At 41.3% G+C, this 23126-nt stretch overlaps 1 protein-coding gene across 2 annotated transcripts in view; it reads right to left on the bottom strand.

The window, feature by feature from the left end:
• Window positions 1–23126, bottom strand: part of slc27a6 (solute carrier family 27 member 6) — a 119187-nt gene that overhangs the window by 93467 nt on the left and 2594 nt on the right. For both annotated transcript variants that reach the window (XM_049604040.1, XM_049604041.1), the window contains exons 2-3: window positions 13475–13684; window positions 2939–3097 (exon numbers count right to left, since the gene is read on the bottom strand). In XM_049604040.1, coding sequence (XP_049459997.1) covers window positions 2939–3097; window positions 13475–13684 — 369 coding nt within the window. The remainder of the gene's footprint in view (window positions 1–2938; window positions 3098–13474; window positions 13685–23126) is intronic.

The raw sequence follows: 23126 nt of genomic DNA, 5'->3' as shown, positions 1-23126 counted from the left end.
AATGGACACTTTAGGGACACCATAATAAGCAGAACTGTCCCCCTTGTTGTTGTTTATTTGCACATACAATATTCACTTTGCACTAAATAAGCTCACTTTAATCCATTGCTCACTTTTTATCCACTGCTCATTATTATCATTATCATTATTAGTTACTGCTGTTTCTTGTATTTTTTTGTACTTTTTGTGCATGTCTAGTCTTTTAAGTCTTTGAATTTTGAAATCTTTAATCTGACTCTTTCCCCTTGACTGCTGTAACACTGGAACTTCTCAATTGTGGGATCAATAAAGGTGTATCTTATCTTGTCTTATCTAATCACCCAAAAGTTTTCTGGTTGTCTTGTTTTTGTTTAGTTTTGATTCACCAGAGAGTTGCCAGACTAATTTTATTGGAGCTGTGCATACTGTGAGAGTAAAGATCATTCATTACAAAACCCCATTCCACTGAAACCTGCCCTTTAAACCACATCAAGAGGGAGGCTGACACAGGCAAATTTTGTGGAATGGTAATGTTAGACTTTCAATAGGCCATTGATACTGTAGATGATACTATCCTGCTGTTTGAGCTAAAGGCCATGGGGTTTAGGAATATGGCCATTCAATGGGTCAATTCTTACCTCTCAGGAAGGACACAGTTAGTGGATGGGACATTTTCCAAAGCTAAAACTGTAAGTTCCCTCAGCAGAGTGTAACAGGGCCACTTTTTCCTTATAATACATGAATGATATGATGACAGTCATCTGTCTTGTTTCTGTATGTGGACTATTCAGCTATTGCGGTGTCTCATAAACATTCAGCAGTTGTGGAAGTATTTGAGTGAAGAGCTTCAAACTATTGGGACTTGGATGTCTGTTTATTCCAGGATCCATACACCAGACCATCTTTTTTGGATCCAGAATAAAATTAGGAAAGACCCCAGAGATGACAGTAAAGGTAGGAGAGACCCACCTCTATTTGATAGCCCAGATTGGTTGTGGCAATGAAAGGCCTCACTAAAATCTGCCAAAAGACCAAAGTCTTGGCAAGAAAGTTGTTGGATAGATCAGCTTTAACGATGTTAGCTGAGGATTAGTTCAATGTCATTTTGACTATAAACTCCAGACTGCCCAAAACAAGTTAATCAGGGCTGTGTTTAAGTTACCTCATCATACCCGTCTAAATTCAGCTCATTTTCTACAAATTAATTGTCTTGTTAATTAAAGACTCACAGCGGGTTCACACTGCAGAAGCATCCGGATTTGTTAACTGTCGCGCAGCAGTCCAGCTGTTGCCTGGCTGTTCACTCCAGAAGTGCATTTCTCTGCGGCAGTCAGCTTCTGCACTCTGCTCTGTTTAAATCACATGTAGAGCTCCTTCTGCCTGTGTGTGTTTGTGTGTGTGTGTGTGTGTGTGTGTGTGTGTGTGTGTGTGTGTGTGTGTGTGCGCGCGTGTGTGTGGCTCTGCTCATCTCTCTCGCACTCTGTTTTGACACAACTGACAAATATGTGAAAGCATGGGGTGCATACTCTATCACTTGTCACAGACAGGTCATTTATATCATATCTAATATACATTTTATATTGTTCACAATACATTTCAGTGTGTTATCTTGCCAGATTCGCTCAGAAAAATAGACCAGACGCAGAATCTATCGCTGTAGATCGTGAGCCGGCCACATCCAGTGTGAACAGCCCAATCGGTTAACATGTTTAATTCCTCCACGCTTTACTGGATTGACTATTGTGACAGATGTTAGGGTGAAAACCTCACCCAACACATCATGTACTCTGCTATTGACTGAAAAGTTACATAAAAATTGAAAATGTAAATTCTCAAAATGAACGTGGCATACATTGTGATGATGCACTGCAAGGTTTTCAAATTGTGAGGTGTTCCTCCCTCGGGGGCACGTAGGAGAGTTAAAGAGGAGGTGCAAAAGGAAACACTTGAAGCAAAGACTGCATGAGTAGAATTTGAATCAAAAATCTTACTCAGAATCTCAGTCAAATCTGAACACACAGACATGAAACACTTTTTTTCAATCAATGCGACTCCAAATAAATCAATACATCAATTTAGGATCATAGAGAAACTGCTCCCTATACTCCAGAGCTTAGAATCATCAGGTTTTTTTCAGTATCAAAGTTGCCTGTACATCATGACTACACTGCAAACAGGAACTGCTGATAGGTAAGTCTGCAGACTTTTAATGGCGACAATTTGCCCAAATATAAATACAACAAATATAAGTGAAAAAAGACAGGGCTCAAGTTGTCTGGATTTTGTCTGAGAAAGGGCCCACAGTGTCTAACTATGAAAAAAACACCTGATCTACATAGTTGTTTGCCAGATGTTTAGATTTAATCTGACAAGATAAAAGAAATGCAACATATTAGGGCTGTACCCAACTCAGAATTATGTCAGTCGGATCAGACTTTTTGTTTCCTATAAAGTTTTAAAGTTTGAACGGGCTCAGCAAAACGTTTAGTATAACATTCACCTAATACAGTCAACAAACTAACAGCGCTAACAACGGATTGGCAATGTGCAACATTTTTTGCTTACTCTACATATCAAGTCAGAGACTGTGTCGTATTGAGTTGCTGTGAACTGTGAATTCACCACCTCTAAGCAGAAGGGAGAAGATAACTGTTAGCTCAGAACCTTGCGGTGCAGAGTCTCTCCTCCTCTAGGCAGCTCTATAATGTCCACAGCTGTCTGTTCCAAAGAGTATTGTAAATGTCAAGAGTCCACTCTGCAGCGAAATCTGGGGCCAAAACATCCCCAGAAGTACAGTGCAGAGCACAAAAAAAAAACTGATGTCGACAGCTCGCTTTGAAGCAATCTCAGTCAACTGAGGGGCCTCTGACTGACAATGTGATTCTCCAACTTTTAAGGGGCAGCCCAACAACATACAGATACAAAATAATCACTCATGCAGACACATTCTGAGGCCTACCCAGCTCTATGGTTCCTCCTATACCGATCAGTGAAGCTGCACTGTGGTAAAGTGGCAGAGGGATGTACATTACATCATCTTCAGTTGCTCCAAACGCCCAAAACCCTGCTGCTGCCTTCAAGCTCTGGAGGTGGGTGATCACTGCAGCCTTAGGGAGCCCTGTGAAAATAAAAGACATAGCTTACATGATATTGCACAATAAACATTAATACTTACTGTTCATTTCAACTGTTACATACAATGTCAGCATGGGGAAGGGGTACATAGTCATGTGCTACCTCTACGACAATGCAACAAAATGTCATGCAATGCTGCATTCAGTTTTAATTCTGCTAATTTTTGTGGCTGCTCCTGTGAAGGAATCCTGAAAGGTTTTTGACTTTAACAATGTTAAGGAGAGAAAAGTAGAGTGAAATGTAATCAGGTACACTGCTGACATTTCTTTTAGTCATCATCTTTTCAATTTGATCAAGAGGCCAATGATCCAATGATGCTGAACCACCACATGCTCTCTGACTTTGTCTCTATGTTGCCTCCCTCCCTGGTATCTTTCTGCAAAACCTGATGCCTTATAAAAATATATATTCCATCCATTTCCAAAGATATGGATGAAACCTTAAGACAGTGTGACACACACTGGATAGAACCAGTTTCCAAATTAAAGTTAGACATTGACCAAAACCATGATGCAAATGTTCAACCCAAATTTTAACCTCTAAAAACTGACCCATAATGTAACTAATGCGCTTCGTTTGCTAAGGGCTGGGATACTCACACCCAGTTTAACTGTGAGCAACAAAGACCATTTAAGGTGTGCACAGCACAAAAAATGTTTTTCTCCAATAATAGGGAAAGGAATGGCAACATGTATTTATCTCAGTGAATGAACTTAATACTACACCATATTTCAACTTAATTCTTAAAATCTCACAGAAATGTCCCTAATACTCTGTCAAAACAGCAAATGGCAAAATGTTTCCATCTAGGTGAATCACTGATGTACTTTTAAAGTTAATTATAAGCCAGCCTCACAAATATGGTAGACCTAGGGTCAAACAAATTTACTCAATGTGCTTGTCTGTTCAGTCTATCCCAGCATGCATTAGGCAAAACACAAAAAAATCTTGGACAGTTCACCAGACCTACTCTTAGCCTGCATGCCTTTGTGCAGTGCAGCTCTTGTTGTTATTTTTTCATATTTTATACACTAAACCATTCATCAGAAATGACTAATAAATACTAAATCCTAATTTAATTGTCATGATTTCAATGTTTAAGCATGGTGACAGCTGTGTCATGTTCTTGGCATTAAGTTGAACACAATGAGGAAACAAAGAGACCCAAACAGTGGAAGGATTAACCTGGGGAAACACTGGAGAAGTCCTCTGGTAACATGGGAACTACTCTGGTTACCTGGTTACCAAAACTGCCATGACACACCATGGTGGTGGACAGATGATTTTTTTTGTTTGCGTCTGTGGCTCAGAGGAAGAGTGGGTCGTCCACCAATCAAAAGATTGGCGGCTCGATCCCCAGCCCCTCCAGTCCACATGTCCAAGTATCCTTGGGCAAGATACTGAACCCCAAATTGTTCCCGATGGCTGTTTCATCGGTGTGTGAGAGCGTGTGAATGGTTACTGAGTAGCAGGTGGCACCTTGTATGGTAGCCTTGGCCACCAGTGTGTGAATGTATGTGTAAATGGGTGAATGTGACTCATAGTGTAAAAAGCGCTCTGAGTGGTCAGAAGACTAGAAAGGCGCTATACAAGTGCAGGTCTGTTTACCATTGCCATTTGTTTTGGTTTGTTTTGGGGGTTTTTTGCTTGAAAAGCAATCTTGTTTTTCTGATTTTAAAACCAGAACAGAAAAACAGGAAGACAGAACAACAGAAATAACATGTTTTGTAGTTGTTTTTTGTTTTAAAATTAAAACAGAACAACATGAAAATGAAGTTTTTCATTTCATTGTTTTGTTATTGTGATATTTGGATAAATTCGGGGAATGCTGGGAGATCTGCGGAGGAACTTTTGAACTTTGCTTTGGGAAGTTCAAAACTTTTTGGGAGTGGCAAGACACACGCAAAAATCAGTGACATTTTGTAGCGTGAAGGGACCACACAGTGTTCCGTAATGAGCGTCAGGAGATTCTGCATGGAGCACAGCCTTCGTCGGAGAAGTGATGTTTCAGACGCCGAATTGGAAAAGGCTGTGGTTTCTGCAATAAACAGGGTATGTATGTATGTATTTCGTATTACGGGCAGACTTTTTAATTACTGCCCCAAGTCTCCATAACCATGGCAACAATGACTAAGAGGGACTGAAAACTTGCCTTCCTCTATGTCTCGTGAAACTCTTTGATTTTATTATTTCTCATTTCAAGCATGTGATAGCGTAGTGTAGCCTATGCATTAGAGAATGTACGAAAATACTACGGGATTAATTGCCTCCAGTATTGATTTAGTAGCTAAGCCGTATTACAAGGATGGATACCCTATACATACATACATACATACATACATACCCATGCTATAAATGGCTGTCAATTTCCCCCATCTAAGAATTGTGAGTGCCACTGGAACTGATGCTGACATGAATCGGTACAAAGACAAGATTGCAGGACTGTTACAGGAGTTTCAGCGGCAGTTTCAGGTCTTTGGTAACCTGGAAATCCAGATGCCCCGCCCATAGCAAATTCTAATTTGCACTGTACAGGGATCTGGCCCCGACGAGCAAAGCCTGGTGAATTGCAATCGGACCAATCAGATCAGTCTATCTGTCCGAGGCGGGCTCTGGGCGGGCGCAGCGTGATGACGAAAGCACTGCGACATAGGAGTCGAAAAGTAAACAGCCAAGATGGCAGCTGCTGAAGGAGCGCGTCCATTCAATTTAGCTTTGCCAGTTTGGCGATGGGATATGGCAGAAGCATAATATATCAGTTAGCCCCACTGTTTGGCAAACAAATGGGACTTAGTGCAATAAATACGTCACCTTGTTTTTTGCTTTGATTGGCCATCGTGCTATCCAATGGCGTGCAACGGCATTTTAAATGCCTCACTTAGTGCCGCTCCTTGGGTAGGATGGGTGTATCCGTGAGGGCCAGACTCAAAATCTTTCTAGATTTGAGTCTGGATTTCCAGGCTAGGTCTTTGGTGAAATGCAGACAGAATTCTCTATTTTTCTTCGCCATTCACAGTCAAGGCTTCTGATCTGCCCGTGGACATCCAATTTGAGGTAACTGACTTGCAGTGTGATCTAGCTTTGAAGAACAGATTTGCCTCATGGGCTTGGATACTTTTTATCAGTATCTTTTACCAGGGTACCCAAAATTGACAGCCCTGGCTGCAAAGGTTTTGTGCATGTTTGGGGCAACTTACCTTTTGTGAACAACTTTTTTCTGTGATGAGCATCAATAAAACAAAACTGCGTTCCGGGCTCACACACAAGCACTTACATCACATTCTTTAAGTGGTAACAACTCAGGATTTGACACCTTAAAATTGATGCACCTGTGAAGGCTAAGAGATGCCAGATCTCTGGTGCAAGTTAAACAGTGAGTAGCCTACTTCATGTAAAATGCTGCTTCAGAGGCTTTTCCAGCCTGACCAAAATAGGCTTTATTGTTGTCATATTTAAAGATATTGAACACTGTCAGTGTTGTTAATTTGCAGCTTTAGTTCAAAGAATCTGTTGCTAAGATACTGCCAAAGCGTTTGATGTGTGAGGCAGGAGATAACTCAATCTGTTTCTTCAACAGCTTCAAGTTTAGTTTGGTGTGGTGAAACCAGCATAACTGCACAAATACAAGTAAAGACTGTGTGTAGTAGACTGACTGGATGTAGAAAAACTGAGACACATTGTTAAAATTGCACTATTTTTCTTAAGTAATCTCAGGCTGTTCATCATCTGTTTTGTAAATGCCATGTTCATTAATTGTGAATGCTTTCAGATATGTTGTTGCACTGTTTTGTGCCTTTTTAGATCCACTGTGATGTAAAAATTGTAATGCACATGTAGACTAATAGTGAACAATAGACTGATGGAATGTGGAAAAACTGAGACATATTGTGGAATTGCAGTTATATTTCTGAAGACATTTCATGCTGCTTATCATCTGTTTTGTAAATGGATTGATCATTAATTGTGTTTATAATTCTTTACACTAAAAGAAAGTAAACAATGTGGAGGTGTTGTTATTTATATCCCAGACAGCACGCATACGTCTCGCCGACGTCGGCACAATGAATAAAGTTGCATCGGCAAGACGTATTATGGAGAGCGTTTGCTCATTGGGAAGACGTCGCCGAGACATCGGCATTTGGTAAAAAATGCCCTCCAGACGATGTTTGGACGATGAATCAAAGATGCTCAGCGCAGCCCCTCTACAGCTTTTATACGACCTTTATTTAGGTCGGATCATTCAATTAGTATAAATATCTCCATATCCATAGTCGAAATTAACATGTATTTACTTAAAATGTGATAGGAATATGGCAATATCATAACAAAAAAACAATATGCTTGACCACTAAATAGCTTTGTAATATTGTGTGTGGATAAAATAAAGAGACAGGTACGATTCAAGTTCGTGATCATAAATTTATTTCCAGCAGCATATCCAAAAGAGCCCCAGCACAAAAAGGATAAACAGAACAGAAAACATATGGCAGGGCGGGAGACGAACACAGGCAGCAGGGACTGGATTGCTGGGAGACGCAGTCTGCAGGGGAGCCCGGGTTGTTCATTGTGGATTGAGGAGCAGTTACGTGTCCAGTCCGTGCTCCTCATCCTTATAACAAGTCCCCATCCTCGCTCCTCTGTCCCGCAAACACTATTGTGGGTGGAGGAAACAGAGAAAGTGCACAAAATTACGCTCTGGTTTATCCAACCAGCTCTGACAGAAGCACACAGACCTTTTTCTCCCCGGGTCGTGCCGGTCTCGTGGGGTCGGATATAACATCTTTTGTATGTTAGAAATCATAATTGTTTAATCCTTGTTTTTTCTGGATCCCGATAAACACACAGACACAAACACTACAGCTGTTCCAGTTGTCATGCTGGCTGATCTGTGTAAGACGATCTGACAGCTGTGATTCCATCCTGCGCGCACTTAGAGATTTATCGGGCTTTACAATTCTAATAATAATTCATTTTTTCCTTATTAGTGAGATTAAGTTTAAAGTCGCGCGCACACGACTGTTCAACATATATGAAGGTGTTTTGCGATTGTGATGTGTGTGCGCCTCAGCTGTGTGCGAGACACACGTGCACGCCGTTAACATATTTACACTTAAGTGCTGATAGAAAATATGTTTAAAGGACACTTTACTAATCCACACTCCTGTATTCTGCGGTTCCTCCGCTGGTGCGAGCCGAGGCTGCCAGAGCGAGCCTCGCGTAATAACAAAGCAATAAATAGTAGGCTAGAAGATCAGTCAATTAGAATATACGCTTTGTGTTAATTAATAGTCTGTGTTGTGTTTTACCGGCGCACAACACGCACACACATATCTGCTGCAATCCACACACCTCACTGGCAGGACAGGATGGCAGTTTGACAGCCCGAGGATGGTGGAAGTGGACAGTGTTTGTCATTTCCATATAATTTTTTGTCAAAGCCACAGGGAGCCACTCAGATCAAGATCAAAGAACCACATGAATAGGGCTGCACCTTATGATTTTTTTTTTAATTATTTGATCAACTAATCGGAGGATTATTTTTAATCATTTGATTAATAAAATAATTAATTTACCTAAAATAAATATCAAAAAAACTCTCATTAATATTTCAGTATTTTATTCAATTAATATCCACAGACACATAGCTCATTAGAATAATAATGGTGGCATCTTTTAAAGTTAGTCTGTAAAGTTAGATTTCCACCATATCTATTAGACTCACGTCGCGTACTTTCCAAGGTGCTAATGCGCTGTCCAAGGTGCTGATCCCGACTATGTTCATTGGTTTGTTTGTTCAGTACTGTTTTATGGTTATTTCCTGTAGTTATTTTTGCACAATTTCGTACTTCGTAGTTTGACAGAGTCCATAAATAGCCTTTTGGAGGTGTGTGGATTAATATTTTCCCGAAAATTACATTTTCTATCCTGGAAACAGAGGCGCTCCATCCCGATGTATGTATGTTCCCAACCTCAACACTTTAGTGTATTTTCTGCTGATATTAATAATTATTATTGAGGAAGAAGATCACCATTTCAATATTAATCAACATTATTATGAACATAAAATAAAATTGTATGCATCCCTGGAGAATTTGGCGTCTTTCTTCAGTGAGGTTCACTTTGTGCCACAGCCAGCTCATGGTAAATCCATCACATGCAGTATTTCATCCCGATAGGTTTTGGATTAAGTATAAATCCAGTGATCTTTAAGCTCTGAGCTTCACCTGGGATTTTATCTGAGATTCTGAAAGTTGCAGCAAACATAAATCCAGCGGATTTTATCCATCCAGCGCAGCGCACAGTTTGCATCTTCATTGTTTAATATTTTGAACTATTTCCACACAAAGCTGGTGGCAGACAGCGTGTTATGTGTCTCATTCAGATGGTAGAGACAAAAGTTATTGTATTAAGTGAATTCATAACATGCTTGAATTCATGGCGATTTGTGATCGTTAACCAATTAATAAATGCACCCGGTGTACTCAGCTGGTAGCAAATAGGAGCCAGAAAACACACACACACAGCCCGAGCTTGATCGCACATAGCTGCCGAACTCCAGACCGCTCGGGAGAGGCGGAGGCAGAATGGAGCTTTTAGGCAAATAAACATCGCGAGTCACGATTCTGTTCGGATTCGACTTCATGAACGCACAGATGTACAGAGAAGGGAGGGGGGACTGTAAAATGGAGGGTCATGACAGAAACAACTGGAGTCTCTTGCGCTTTCCAGTGACGGTGCACTAAAACACACCCTGAGGCGGATATTAGCTTTACTTCCAGTACGAACACACCAACAATAACCCATAACCAGTACCGAACCATGAGAAACTATTATACCGGGCCATGTTAAATAAAGGCACAAACCCAGCGCTTCCCTTCGTCAGCTGCCGGTTAACCACTAGCTCCGCAGCTGTACAAACACCGAAGCCGGATACTAACCGCTAACGCTAACTAACATTACCTGACCCTTTCCCGAATTCAACATTAATTTATTATCCAGAAGGGGATTGTTCATGTGTTGGAAACACTTATAACTACCTAGCAATGGCGTTTGCTAATCGCTAGCTAGCTAGCAAGCTTGTTAAGAGTCGGTGTCTGACCTCTTTACCTTCACCAGCACACCCGGTCGGGACTTAGCAACTAGCAACTTTATTGAATGTCATATTCACAAAATAACTATTTTTATGTGAGCTTAAAGTGGGCTTACCTGAAGACCAGTTGACACTGACGAGAGGCTGTGTCCTCCGTCTTCAACGCCGGCTCTTTGTTCCGTTGGCGCCAATTGGATGAATTGCAATGGGCCGATCCACAGCCGACCTATCTCCGACTTTGAAATAGAGCACATAAACCCGCCCTCTGGCAAACCATGTCCCTGCTATGGGCCGATGCTTCTCAGACGCATCAACAGCCGTTAGGAGTAGAATGCCGACGCACGATCTGAGGCCGACGTCGGCGAGACGTATGCGTGCTGTCTGGGTATGGTTATTATGCAGTGGTTTTACTGGTCCGACCCTCTCGACATCAAATTGGGCTGTATGCAGCCCCTCAACTGAAATGAGTTTGACACCCCCTGTCAAACTTTTGCTTCTTCTCTTGGTTTCCTTCGATTTTATGTGTCACAACAGGGCAACAGTAAGGGCAAACACTATCTATGACTAAGCCACCATGCTGCAGAGTGCAGTTATAGTCTACTGTTTGACTCGAGTGTGTTGCAGGAGGCTTTCCTGGTTACAACAGGGCCAAGCAGAAGTGCAGAAAGTGGGGAGAAGCAGAGTGAAGGCTCCGGTGCTTGGTTAGCAAAGGAAGGATAGCCCTCCCAGTCATACTGCTTGCTAACGTCTAGTCTCTGGATAATAAAATGGACAAACTTCATGCACAGATATCTACACTCGGGTACGTTCAGGACTGCTCCATGCTGTGTTTTTATGAAACATAGCTGTGAGAGGAAAGACCGAACAAGCCATAACACCGGGAGGCTATGCGATTTTCAGGTCAGACCGCAACACAGAGAGGAACAGCAAGACCTGCAAGGGAGGAACGGCCATCAAGCAGTCCTGGTGCACTGACTGTAAGGTTATTTCACTCTTCTGTTTAGAGGATGTAGAATACTTAGAACCTAGATCGTAGATGGTTTCACCTACCAAGAGAACTGCAATGCATTATCGTGAGTGCAGCAAGGCAATATCCGTGTCTGCCCTCTGCCCAATTTCTTCCTTCAGGGCTCTCCACCGAGCAAAAGCGACGCCAATACAAATCCTTGTTTGCCTTCTCCGTCGGTCACGTTCTTTCTTTGCTAATAGACCTTCAGCCGAACGTCCAGGCTTTTTCTTTGTGGTAGGATCCACTCCTGAACCGTGTCTTGGCCGCTTCTCCGGCATGTTGCTTTCTCTTTCTACCTGCGCTTTACCTCTTGCTATGACACTCTCCGCACTTCCTCCCCCTCCCTTCTTGTTGTGAGGAAACATTTCCTGTGCGCCAGCGCGGGAATGTCACTGGTCGACACGCAAACTAAAAATGATATATATTGAAAAATACCACAAGATGTTAAAGGAGCCGATTGGCTTAATCAGCATTGTGTCATCTCCTCTAGTAGTGGCTTGGGTGAAACGGACATTTACGGACCCGTAGAAGTTACGCACTATAGCTTATAGCTAAGACAAGCAGTAGTCCCATGCATATTCAACTCCTCAATTATCATACCAGTTCCAAAGGCACCCGACATATCTGACCTGAATGATTATAGGCCAGTGGGGCAGAAAGGAATGGCGAATCCTGGCGGTTGTGGGATGAACGGGGATCACAGACAGGAATACGGCAGAGGCCCATAGTGCTCCGCGGCGCAAGATAACAGCTTACCGGCGCCGCACCGCACTTTAGGGACTGTTCTTTACTTATGGAGGGACTGTCAGGGGAGGAAGGTGGCTGGTTGATTTTTATTTTATTTTTGTATTTTATTTTGATCCCCCCTATGTTAATCACTTATTGATGCTGTTTTTGAAGTATGAATAAGTCAATAAGCGGGGGGGATGCCGAAAAATTTCCCTTATTTTCAAATCCAAAACTTGACAGGTATGTGCTGTGGTGACATGTGTCAGTCAATTCATTATGCAGTCAGTGTGAACCATATGACAGCATCATGAATAGCTGGCTTGATGATGTTAGACAGTGGCCTCCGGTAACTGATGAAAGTATCTTAAATGAGTGCCGATATTAATATAGAAATGAATCATTTGTTTGAGCGATAAGCAGGAAAGATTGGAGTAATAGGGAGATAACAGACTGTATCATTAAACACTGTGTAATATAATGTTAACGTTAGCATACATTACGTGTGCTGACGTTAGCAAGCTAAAGTTAGCAGCGTGACATTTAATCATTATGGACAAGCTACGTGACCATCACATCATATTGAAGGCCTTCAATATGACGTGATGGTCGTCTAAAAGGCGGTGTAAAATTTGCCCGACCCATCTGAAGCTCACGTAATTTTGACCCTCAGAGACCTGTAATTGCCGTTTTTCTGGTCATCGGAGGCCAGGCGATCAATAAAATATTCTTGAATACCTAAAACAAAACACAAACACGTGTTGTTGTTTTTAATCACGTAGCCTGTCCATAATGATTAAATGTCATGCTGCTAGCTTGCTAACGTCAGCACATGTAACGTATGCTAACGTTATATTACACAGCGTTTAATGATACAGTCTATTATCTCCCAATTACTATAATCTTTCCTGCTTATCGCTCAAACAAATGATTAATTTCTAAATTAATATTGGTACTCATTTAAGATACCTTCATCAGTTACCAGAGGCCACTGTCTAACATCATCAATCCAGCTATTCATGATGTTGTCATTGTAGAGAGTCAGTTGACTCTCTACAGCATAATGACAGCATAATGAATTGATGACTGACATGTCACCGCAGCAATGGCGCTGCCGCAAGATGGCAGCATACACAAATCACTCACCGAATTCGTCTATAGAAACTCTCTCATCCATCAGCGTAGGCCCCGACCATTAAGTGCAGTTGAACTTGCAAGCAAAACTTTAACTCGCAATCAAAGAGGACTGATCTGCAAGCAAAAGTTTTTATCTCGCAAGCAAAGAGGACTGATCTGCAAGCAAAACTTCTTAACTTGCAAGCAAAGAGTACTGACTTATAAGCAAAATGATCATACTTTTTACTTACAAACTTGATTTTTGATTGCAGTTCAAGAAATATGCTCTCAAAACAGTTTGATATGATTGCAACAAAAAGACACAAAAATACCTCCATAACTACGTGTGAATTATTAGTATGAACTGTGCTTCAAATGTCATTCCTCGCTGAGCTGAAAAAAAAAAAAAACAGACCCACCAGTTGTTCCAGAGGTGAAGATGTAGAGAGTGGGGGATTTTAAGGAGGTGGTGGCTCTTAACACTGCTGGTACAGGCTGGTCTGAGGCAGCATCGATCTTATCCAACAGAGTGTGCACTTGTGTGCGCTCACTCTGGCTCTTCATGGCCCACACCTGAATGCCGTCCTCCAGCAGGCTGGTTAGGATGTCGTCCAGACATTCCACTAAATCTGGGAGATGGGGACAACAAACCTATATTTCATAAAAATGATATTTTGAATTATATTTAAATTTTTCTATAATTTAGTTTAAATTTAAATTTAAATAAATAAAACAAAAGTTTTGATTATAAGTATGCTGTAACCAAATGTGTTATCTGACTGTGTGCTGTAGAGGCATCAGAGCAGTAATATACTTTATGATATAACATAAACGATGTACTTTTCAAAGGATTGTGAAACTACTAGTAGTGTTTCTTGGTGACTCTGCACAAAGTGACAGGATAGTTTAAGAGTGGAGCTGTAATGGATTTGAGCAAAGATTTTTCTTTATCATTGGCGGGTCATCCACTAATCTATTGAAATCTATTGAAAAGATCAGCAGTTCGATTCCCAGCTCCTCCAGTCTGCATGTCAAAGTATCCTTGAGCAAGATACTGAACCTAAGATTGCTCACGATGGCTGCTCCATCAGTGTGTGAGTGTGTTAACTTGTACGTAGCCTTGGCCACCAGTGTGAGAATGTGTATGTGAATGGGTGAATGAGACTCGAAGTGTAAAAAGCGCTTTGAGTGGTCAGACTAGAAAGGCACTCTACAAATGCAGGTCCATTTACCATTGAAGTAAAACACCATGGTAACTGAACCACATATTTAATAAGTATTTCACAATACAGCACCACCACTCCTGACTAGTACCCTGGAAATCCAGAGCTCTCACGAGAGCATAATTTGAATTTGCTCATGGAGTCACTCTGGCAATCAGTAATGGTGCTCATTACCCATGCCGTTGGAGCTGAGCTGCCCCAATCACATCGGTGTATCTAATATAGGCGGGCCAGAGGCGAGCTAAACAGATGACGACAGCGCTGCGACGACATTGCAAGATGGCTACAGATGAACACCAGTTGTCTGAAACAGCTTTGGCCGCTACAGTGAACGAGTTAGACTTGGCTTTTTCTCTAAAAGAGGAACAGAAGACGGTAACGAATCTTTCCTTTGCAAGGACATTTTTGCTGTGCTGCTGGATATGGCAAGAGTCTAATCTACCAGTTAGCTCCGCTAGCTGGCTCTGGATACGTCACCCCGTGTATTGTTCTGATTGGTTGTAGTGTTATCCAATTGCGTGCAGTGATATTTTCAAATGCATGCTTGGTGCCGCCCCTGGAGTTGGGCCATTTGCATTACTCATAGCCAGACCCTAAATCTTTCTAGATTTGGGTCTGGCTTTCCAGGCTATCTGACTAGGGCTTTGTGTACAATACTTTGTGATTATGGATATCTTGATTCAAGGATTCATCAACAAGTTCAATGATGCAACACTAAGTAATTATACAACACTCATAAAGAAATTACACAGTAGTGTAACACTCTGCTTCGTTGCTTATTACTTTGAGTCATGTTAGCACTACTGGGCCATCTCTTAGAGTCAATTCTAACCATTACCCAAGTATCTCAAGGCAATTGAATCGAACGCAACTGGACTTAGTTTTATCTTAGAAGATGTTTCATCTCTTATCCAAGAGGCTTCATCAGTTCATGCTTGTCTGACTAGGCTGGAACTAGTCTGACAAACTGGTGTGGAAAACCCAGGTATTTAACCTCTCAGGAGGCTTTCACAAGGCCACTGATGTCATCGGTGCGTTAGTGTCAACAACGGTCATTGAAACTCCTGCTGCAACGGTGGTCATTGGAGTCGTTGGAGTCACAGGAGGCCATTTGTGAACAACCATAGTTTTTAGAGGTTAAGCTGTTAAATCTCCTGGGCAAGGACCAATTTTTCTGCATCTTTTTGGGACAGGATAGGCCTAATTTTCGCAATATTACGCAGATGAAAAAACGCAGTCCATGAGGTTTGTTTTAGAGTTAAAAGACAAATCTTGATCAAATATTACTCCGAGGTTTCTTACAGTAGTGCTAGAGGGCAGAGCAATGCCATCCAGAGAAACTGTGTCATCAGATAAAGAGTTCCTGAGTTGTTTGGGACCAAGAACAATAACTTCAGTTTTGTCTGAATTTAAAATCAAGAAACTGATTCTCATCCAGGATGTCTTTAAGGCATTTTTGAAGTTTCATTAATTGATCAGTTTTTTTCGGGCTTTATCGATAAACACAATTGTGTATGATTCGCATAGCAGTGGAAATTTACAGAGTGATTTCTAATGATGTTACCTAAGGGAAGCATCAGTGAATACAACTGATCCGAGCATAGAACTTTGTGGAACTCCAAAACAAACTTTAGTATGTAAAGATGATTCATCGAGAACGTGAATGAACTGAAATCGATTGGATGAATAAGATTTAAACCAGCATAGTGCAGAACCTTTAAGGCCAATTAAATGTTCCAGTCTCTGCAGTAGAATTTGATGGTCCATTGTGTCAAATGCCACACTAAGATCTAATAAAACAAGTACAGAGACGAATCCTTTGTCTGAGGCAATCAGAAGATCATTTGTAATTTTAACTAGTGCTGTCTCAGTGCTATGGTACACTCTAAATCCTGACTGAAATTCCTCAAATAAATTATTACCATGGAGAAAGTCACACACCTGGGGCCTCATGTACAAAGACTTGCGTGGATTTCCTACTGAAACACGGCGTACGCTTAAATCCAGAAAACGTCATACGCACAAAAATATCCAGATGTATGAATCTGTGCGTACACATGAATCCAAGCACATTTCCTTTGTACATCCCAATCAACATGGAACTGAGCGCACATGTTGGAGTACCCGGCCCCTCCCTGTCCACGCCCCCATTTAAATATGCAGATCATATTTAAATGAACCCTGCACCTGAGATTCCCCTCTATGCACGATCAGAAAACTAAAACAAAAGAATGAGTAAGATGGGAAAAAAGAAAAACTTCACAGAATGCGAAATGGAGATGCTCACTGAAGTGGAGGCGCACAAAAATATACTTTTTGGCACGCCAGCATCAATACTAAACGTAAGAGGAGTGAGTGGGAGAGTGTGTGTGAGGCTGTCAATGCTGTGGGGTCAGAAAAGCGTACACACACAGAATTAAAAAAGAAGTGGTCTGACATTAAGGTGGACGTGAAGCGGAGGAGGGCTGCCCACCGCCAAAGTGTGGCCAAAACAGGCAGGGGGACAGAGAGTCGCCTGGGGTCAGTTGAAAGCAGACAAATAATTATGTGAACTGGATTTACATTTGTTAATTTTATACACCACTTACACGGATCACATACTATTGTTGTAAATGAATGCAGAAGTGCGCCGGGGAAAACGTGTGGCTGATTAAGAAATGTCACTTTACGCACGGGTTTATTGACGTGAGTACTTTACACACAGAGACAATCAGGGGCTTGTTAGAAAGCTCTGAGGCTGTAGTTTAACCAGCAACAAACAGCAAGTCACTAACTCTAACCACTGACTAGTACTGATGCTGTGAAGACAGGATAATATTTGGGGGCACACATGCTCAGTGCGCATCAGGAGGATTAATATTAGGACAACTAAACAAATAAATTATTTATTCACCAAGGAGCCACCCATCATGCACAGTGCCACCTAGTAGTCTGTTCCCAACCATGCTGTTACTCAGAATGTATGAATTGTGCATTGAATCAGACCACCTTGCCACAATGTTGATTAATTGCATTTGCGCAGCACATATGATCTGTACATTGATCGAATGAAAATGCTTCCTGTTGACATAAACAAATTCATCCTGTGATGGTGCTTTTATACTCTAGCCATGTGTGTGCAGTCGATAGCTCCAAGGAAAACCGGCTGTCGCTGCAAATTGCGCTTTAATGTTGGCCTGTTCAGCTGCATATGGGAATTTGATATACCTGGCTGACATGCGGATAATTCCGTCCCACACAGCTGGCATGGCTCGGCTCAGGGTCGACTGGCACAGTCCCGATGGGTCGGCCAGCTCCCTCTGGAATGCCTCTGTTGCTAGGAGCCCCAGTGTGGTCAGCACCAGTATGGATACAGGCAGCGCATGGCTCCTCGCCGTGTTGCGCTGCCGGCTGCAGCTCTGCGCACAGTTCCAGGAGGCTTGCCCTCGGGAACCTAAAGCAGCTGATGAGCCAGTTGTCATCATGTGCCAGTGCAATCTGTCTCTGAACACACGCTCTCTTCGTATTGCGCCATTTATAAATCTTCTAATACTGCTAAAGCAGACGTTGTTGTTAACGGTATTTTTGGCACCACTTTGCGCACGCTTTTATATCCACTCATCTAATTGCAGACACGTGGGAGTGTTAATTGTTCATCAGTGTTAATTGTTGATGTGTCTCTGATGTGCACATCAATCTGAGGACTAATTGTTTTCATATCTATTTATTATAACAGTTTCCCAGCATCACCTCTAAGTGTCGCCAAAGGATCAACAGCTGTAGAAACGTGCGTACGCCAGCCATGAAGTTGGCGTGAGGCACCGCACATTTCCACGGTCATTTCACTCTTGATACATCTGAACTTTGCCGTGGAAAAGGACGTACGCCACTTTTTTGTGCGTACGCACCCTTTGTACATGACGCCCCTGGTCTGCAACAACTTTTTCAAAGATTTTTGAAAGAAAGGGAAGATTAGATATTGGTCTATAGTTGGCTTACATCTCTGGATCCAGGGTGGGCTTTTTTGGGAGAGGTTTAATTACAGCTACCTTAAAGGACTGTGGTACATATCCTGTTAACAGAGATATATTGATCATGTCTAATATGTAGGTGTTAACTAAAGGTAAGACTTCCTTACGTAGCTCAGTTGGAATGGGGTCTAAGAGACACGTTGATGACTTGGATGAAGAAATCATTGAGGTCAGTTACTGAAGAGTAATCTGGGAGAAGCAGTCTAAACACATATCAGGTCTTACACCTGTGTTTGAGGGCAAATAGGTACTGTCTGAGGACAAGAGGTCATGAATTTTCCCTCTGATAGTCAGATTTTTTTTAAAATCATTACTGCTAAGGGCTAAAGGAATACAAGGCTCAATAGAGCTGTGACTTTCTGTCAGCCTGGCTACAGTGCTGATAAGAAACCTTGGGTTATTCTTATTTTCTTCTATTAATGATGAGTAATAATTCGCCTAATGAACATGCTCGTCATGGCAGCAGAAGTGGAATGTAGGGGCGCATTGTCCAGATCTGGCATTCGAGCCTTCATGAACGGTTTTACTTTCACAGCAACAACATGACATGATGCTGCTGGAGAGATGGACTGGAGGGGCTCATCACATGAGCAAGAATGAAGTTCAAGCCAGCCAAATCCAGGCCCCTTGTTCTGAGGAAGGGTGGGGTGGAGGACAAGCACACTGATCACTGGGTCACCCAGATGAATGTGTCTGATGATCAAAGATCCAAAACACCCTTTGACCCTGGGTTAACCTGACTTCTGCACAACACAACTGATGGTCCCAACCCCATTGATAAAGCAAGAAATTCCACTAATTAACCCTGATAAGGCACACCTGTGAAGTGGAAACCATTTCAGGTGACTACCTCTTGAAGCTCATCGAGAGAATGCCAAGAGTGTGCAAAGCAGTAATCAGAGCAAAGAGTGGCTATTTTGAAGAAACTAGAATATAAAACATGTTTTCAGTTATTTCACCTTTTTTTGTTAAGTACATAACTCCACATGTGTTCATTCATAGTTTTGATGCCTTCAGTGAGAATCTACAATGTAAATAGTCGTGAAAATAAAGAAAACGCATTGAATGAGAAGGTGTGTCCAAACTTTTGGCCTGTACTGTATTTAAAATCTTAATAATATTGTATTGTGACTTATGTAGCATGATAATATCATATCGTGGATCTTCTGGTTATTACCCTACCTAATATTTATATTGGTAGAGCCATAGTCAGTTTGCACTTTAGTTTGTGGAATTCCTTACAATATTGTTACGGACTTGAGACCTGAGTAAGATTCATATTTATTTTGCAATATTACATTATTGTTCACACTGGGCCTCTGATGCCCTAGGGGAAAACAGGTTGTTGAGATTATATGAAGAAGTTTAATTTAAGTTTAAGTTTATTTACTTTATTAATCCCCTGAGGGGAAATTCAGTGTTTTCACTCTTGCTTGTCAATTACACACAAGTCTGAAAGACACACATGCACAAACAGGACCTATACATGCACAAAGTGGAGAGATGTCAGAGTGAGGGGGCTGCCCTTTGGTCAGGCGCCCCGAGCGGTTGGGGGGTTCGGTGCCTTGCTCAAGGGCACCTCAGTAGTGCCCAGGAGGTGAACTGGCACCTCTCCAGCCACCAGTCCACGCTCCATATTTGGTCAGGACGGGGACTCGAACAGGCAACCCTCCGGTTCCCAACCCAAGTCCCTATGGACTGAGCTACTGCCGCCCCACAACAATGTTCAACATGTTCATGTTATCATTGGGCTTTACGTCATCTAAATATGTTTAGGGAGGCAGAGTCACAGTCAGGTGTTTCGTTTGTATAATTTGTTACTGTAACTGACTGGAGATCAGATTAAAAAAAATTAAAAAAAAAAATTTCAGGAAACAAAGGACATGCTCCAATCAATAAAAAATTCAGAAAGTCCAAAAAAAAAAAAAAAACGTCAACAAGATACTATGGGAATTGTGGATCAAAAACCTCTGTCCTCAGTCTGGAGGTGGAGTCAACAAATATCAACCCTTTATGTAGTCACATTTATCTATTTCGATTCACACTATATATGGATTTAAAACTTCATAGGACAACAGAGTGACAGTAACACATTGTTTCTTTTATTCCTTACAAATACATTTGCAGGTTTAGCTTACTCAATCAGTGCAAACAAGGGTTGCCTCTTTCATCTGGCTGCATGAACAGATGAGTAGGCACTATTCATCAACTTATATGACATATATGAATATGACAGCAGGCAACAAGTAAAACAGCTGCTTGCAGTCTCTGCCCTCGCAGACTTCACATGATGACAGTAAATACGTCACACTACCTAAAACTGAAGTCTGCGAGGGCTCAGTCCGCAAGTCCAGAGGGTGTTTATTTGGATTCAGCCTCTGCCTTGACCGCACCTTGTTGTCATCGGGCCCGTTCAAGATGAACTGCACCTCACCTGGAAAGTAGATGAGAGCAGGCGGCTGCAGCAGGAGATGGTACAACAAGCTGCGGTCAAGTCGGACAGTTTCCAGCATCCTTCAGTCCATATAGTCACAGAAACACTCACGTCCTGTCTGATATGATGTCAATTTATTAAAAATGTTTCCAGACCCATATGTTAGTTTATTATCAGTCTCCAATTGTTTTATTTATGATGGATTGAGTTATTAAAATGCTCTACAGGCAATCTGCATTTATGTTCATGGTTCAACCTCCATTTTACATGAATTCTCAAAATCGGCATCAATTTGCTGCTGCAGAGCAGACCTGTCCCCTCAACTACATAGACTAAATAAATTGTGTCTGACTATTAGGTAAATTGCGTCAGCGGAAAAAAACAACAAGACAACAGCTTTCATTAAACATCAGTCAAATATAGTCAGGGCTTCACATCTGTACAGTATCCTCACATCCCACTGACCACAAGTCTTTGTAATGCTAAATGCCTCAATAATTAAAACAGTCCAATATTAATATACAATACACCATGTATAGTTTGATGATGAATATATTTGGTCTCTGACAACTAAACTTCGTCATCAGTAAAACAACATGTATTCTGTTAACAGAAAAAACCTCCAAATCAGACAAATAAAATTTAAATCTCTGAAATTCAACAAAAATGAAAAGTTCATCAAACACATGAGCCAGCATCTTAACCAATCAGCTGTTAGATCAAGTAAGAGCCAGGCATTTCCCATCATGCTCCAGGTCATACAGTCAGTGGAGAGCAACTGCAGCGCCTGGCTCTAAAAAATACTTGCACTGACTCCAAACATGGTCGCAAAAGGTGACCATTTGGTGGCAGTCTGGAGCCCTGTAACTGACCCAATAATTGTGTTAGTAAACTGTTAGTGTAAGTTAAGTGTATTTATGTGCTGAGTCATGCTTCTTTTGAAGTCATTGGTCAATATTTTCAAAACTCAATGATATATCAACAAGCTTTTGAGAACTTAAAAAGCTTGATCCAGTTGTAATCTACAAGAAGTGTGGCACAAATCTGACACATGATTCAGGAGTTGTTGAAAGTATGTTTTGTTTTGTTTTTATTCAAAAATTCAAAAAATCCAGTCAGACTGTAACGGTTCTTCAGGCTTTTTTAGTGAACAACACTTGTGTGTCAAATTCCAAGTCAGTCTGACTTACAGTGTGAGAGGTAAGGCCATTCCAAATTGAATTTTTGGTTCGTAATTACAGCGCCAACATCAGGCCAATTGGGGTCATATATCTTGGGCAGCATTTGCAAACAACTTCCAATCACTGGTGAAAATTTCATGTGTCTACAATGTCTCATGGGAATTTGCGAAAACATTTCTTAAGAAAAATAATCAATTCACGTAAAAAACATTAGGGTTTCAGCCCTTGAACCCTGAGTGATGCCATGCTACTTCACCATGTCATCATTGAAGAATGTTGTGGTTTTAACCTCTAGATTCAGACTTTGATCAACAATCCTAATTTCCAAGCCATACATACATACATACATAACTGTTGCCTCACAAAGCCCACCTAAATCTAGGAAGCTTAAAAAACTTCTGTTTTGTTTTTGGCACCACATCTACTCTTCTTACATCTTACTATTCATGCTATTCCATGAATCCTTCTCCTGTTTGACTGGGATTGCAGTGAGGGCAGTGTCCCTGACCAATATCATGCTTGTCTGGTTGAGCAATCATCTGTTATCCTGTCACATGGCTTTAGCATGGTGAATCCTATTACGGATTCTTCCAGTGAAACATGGGTGGAAGCAGAATATGATTCAACTAAATTTCATAATGTTATGCTATTACACATGCCATACACAGCTAACATTCTAATTTTATTGCTGTTAAATAATTATGTCATTATGTTACAGCAGAGTGCCCCCAGCTTTATTTGGATATTACCAAGTTTGGGAGTTTTCAGAGTTGACTCCCACATTCAGCAGTCATTCAGGTCCCTCACTGGCACTCCACACAATTTACAGCTGAGTTTGAAAACAACAACAGCGACCTCCTAATTTGGAGATTACGGTTCATCAATGGGAACTATAACAAAATCAAGGAGGCCAAGATGTCTTGAAACTACATGTTATTTAATGAGCCTGTCAAATGTAAAAAGTACACTATTTTCCTCTGTAATATTGTGGATTGCAACACTTAAAAAATACACTCTGAAACTACCATTAAAACAGTAAGTTGATTTATCAACTAGTCACTCAAAAAACTAATCAAAGACAATTTTGATAATCTACTATTATCATTATAGTTGTTTATGAAGCCAAACTTTTGCTGGTTCTAGGTTCTCCAATGTGAAGGGTTGCCTTTTTTCCTTTTTTGTTTTTCTTTTCTTCTCTGTTTTATTTAAATGTGAATCATACA

The sequence above is a fragment of the Epinephelus fuscoguttatus genome, linkage group LG18 (genome assembly GCF_011397635.1).
Source record: "Epinephelus fuscoguttatus linkage group LG18, E.fuscoguttatus.final_Chr_v1".
Taxonomy (NCBI): domain Eukaryota; kingdom Metazoa; phylum Chordata; class Actinopteri; order Perciformes; family Serranidae; genus Epinephelus; species Epinephelus fuscoguttatus.
The sequence above is the reverse complement of the archived record's forward strand: the minus strand, read 5'-3'. Positions and strand labels throughout refer to the sequence as shown.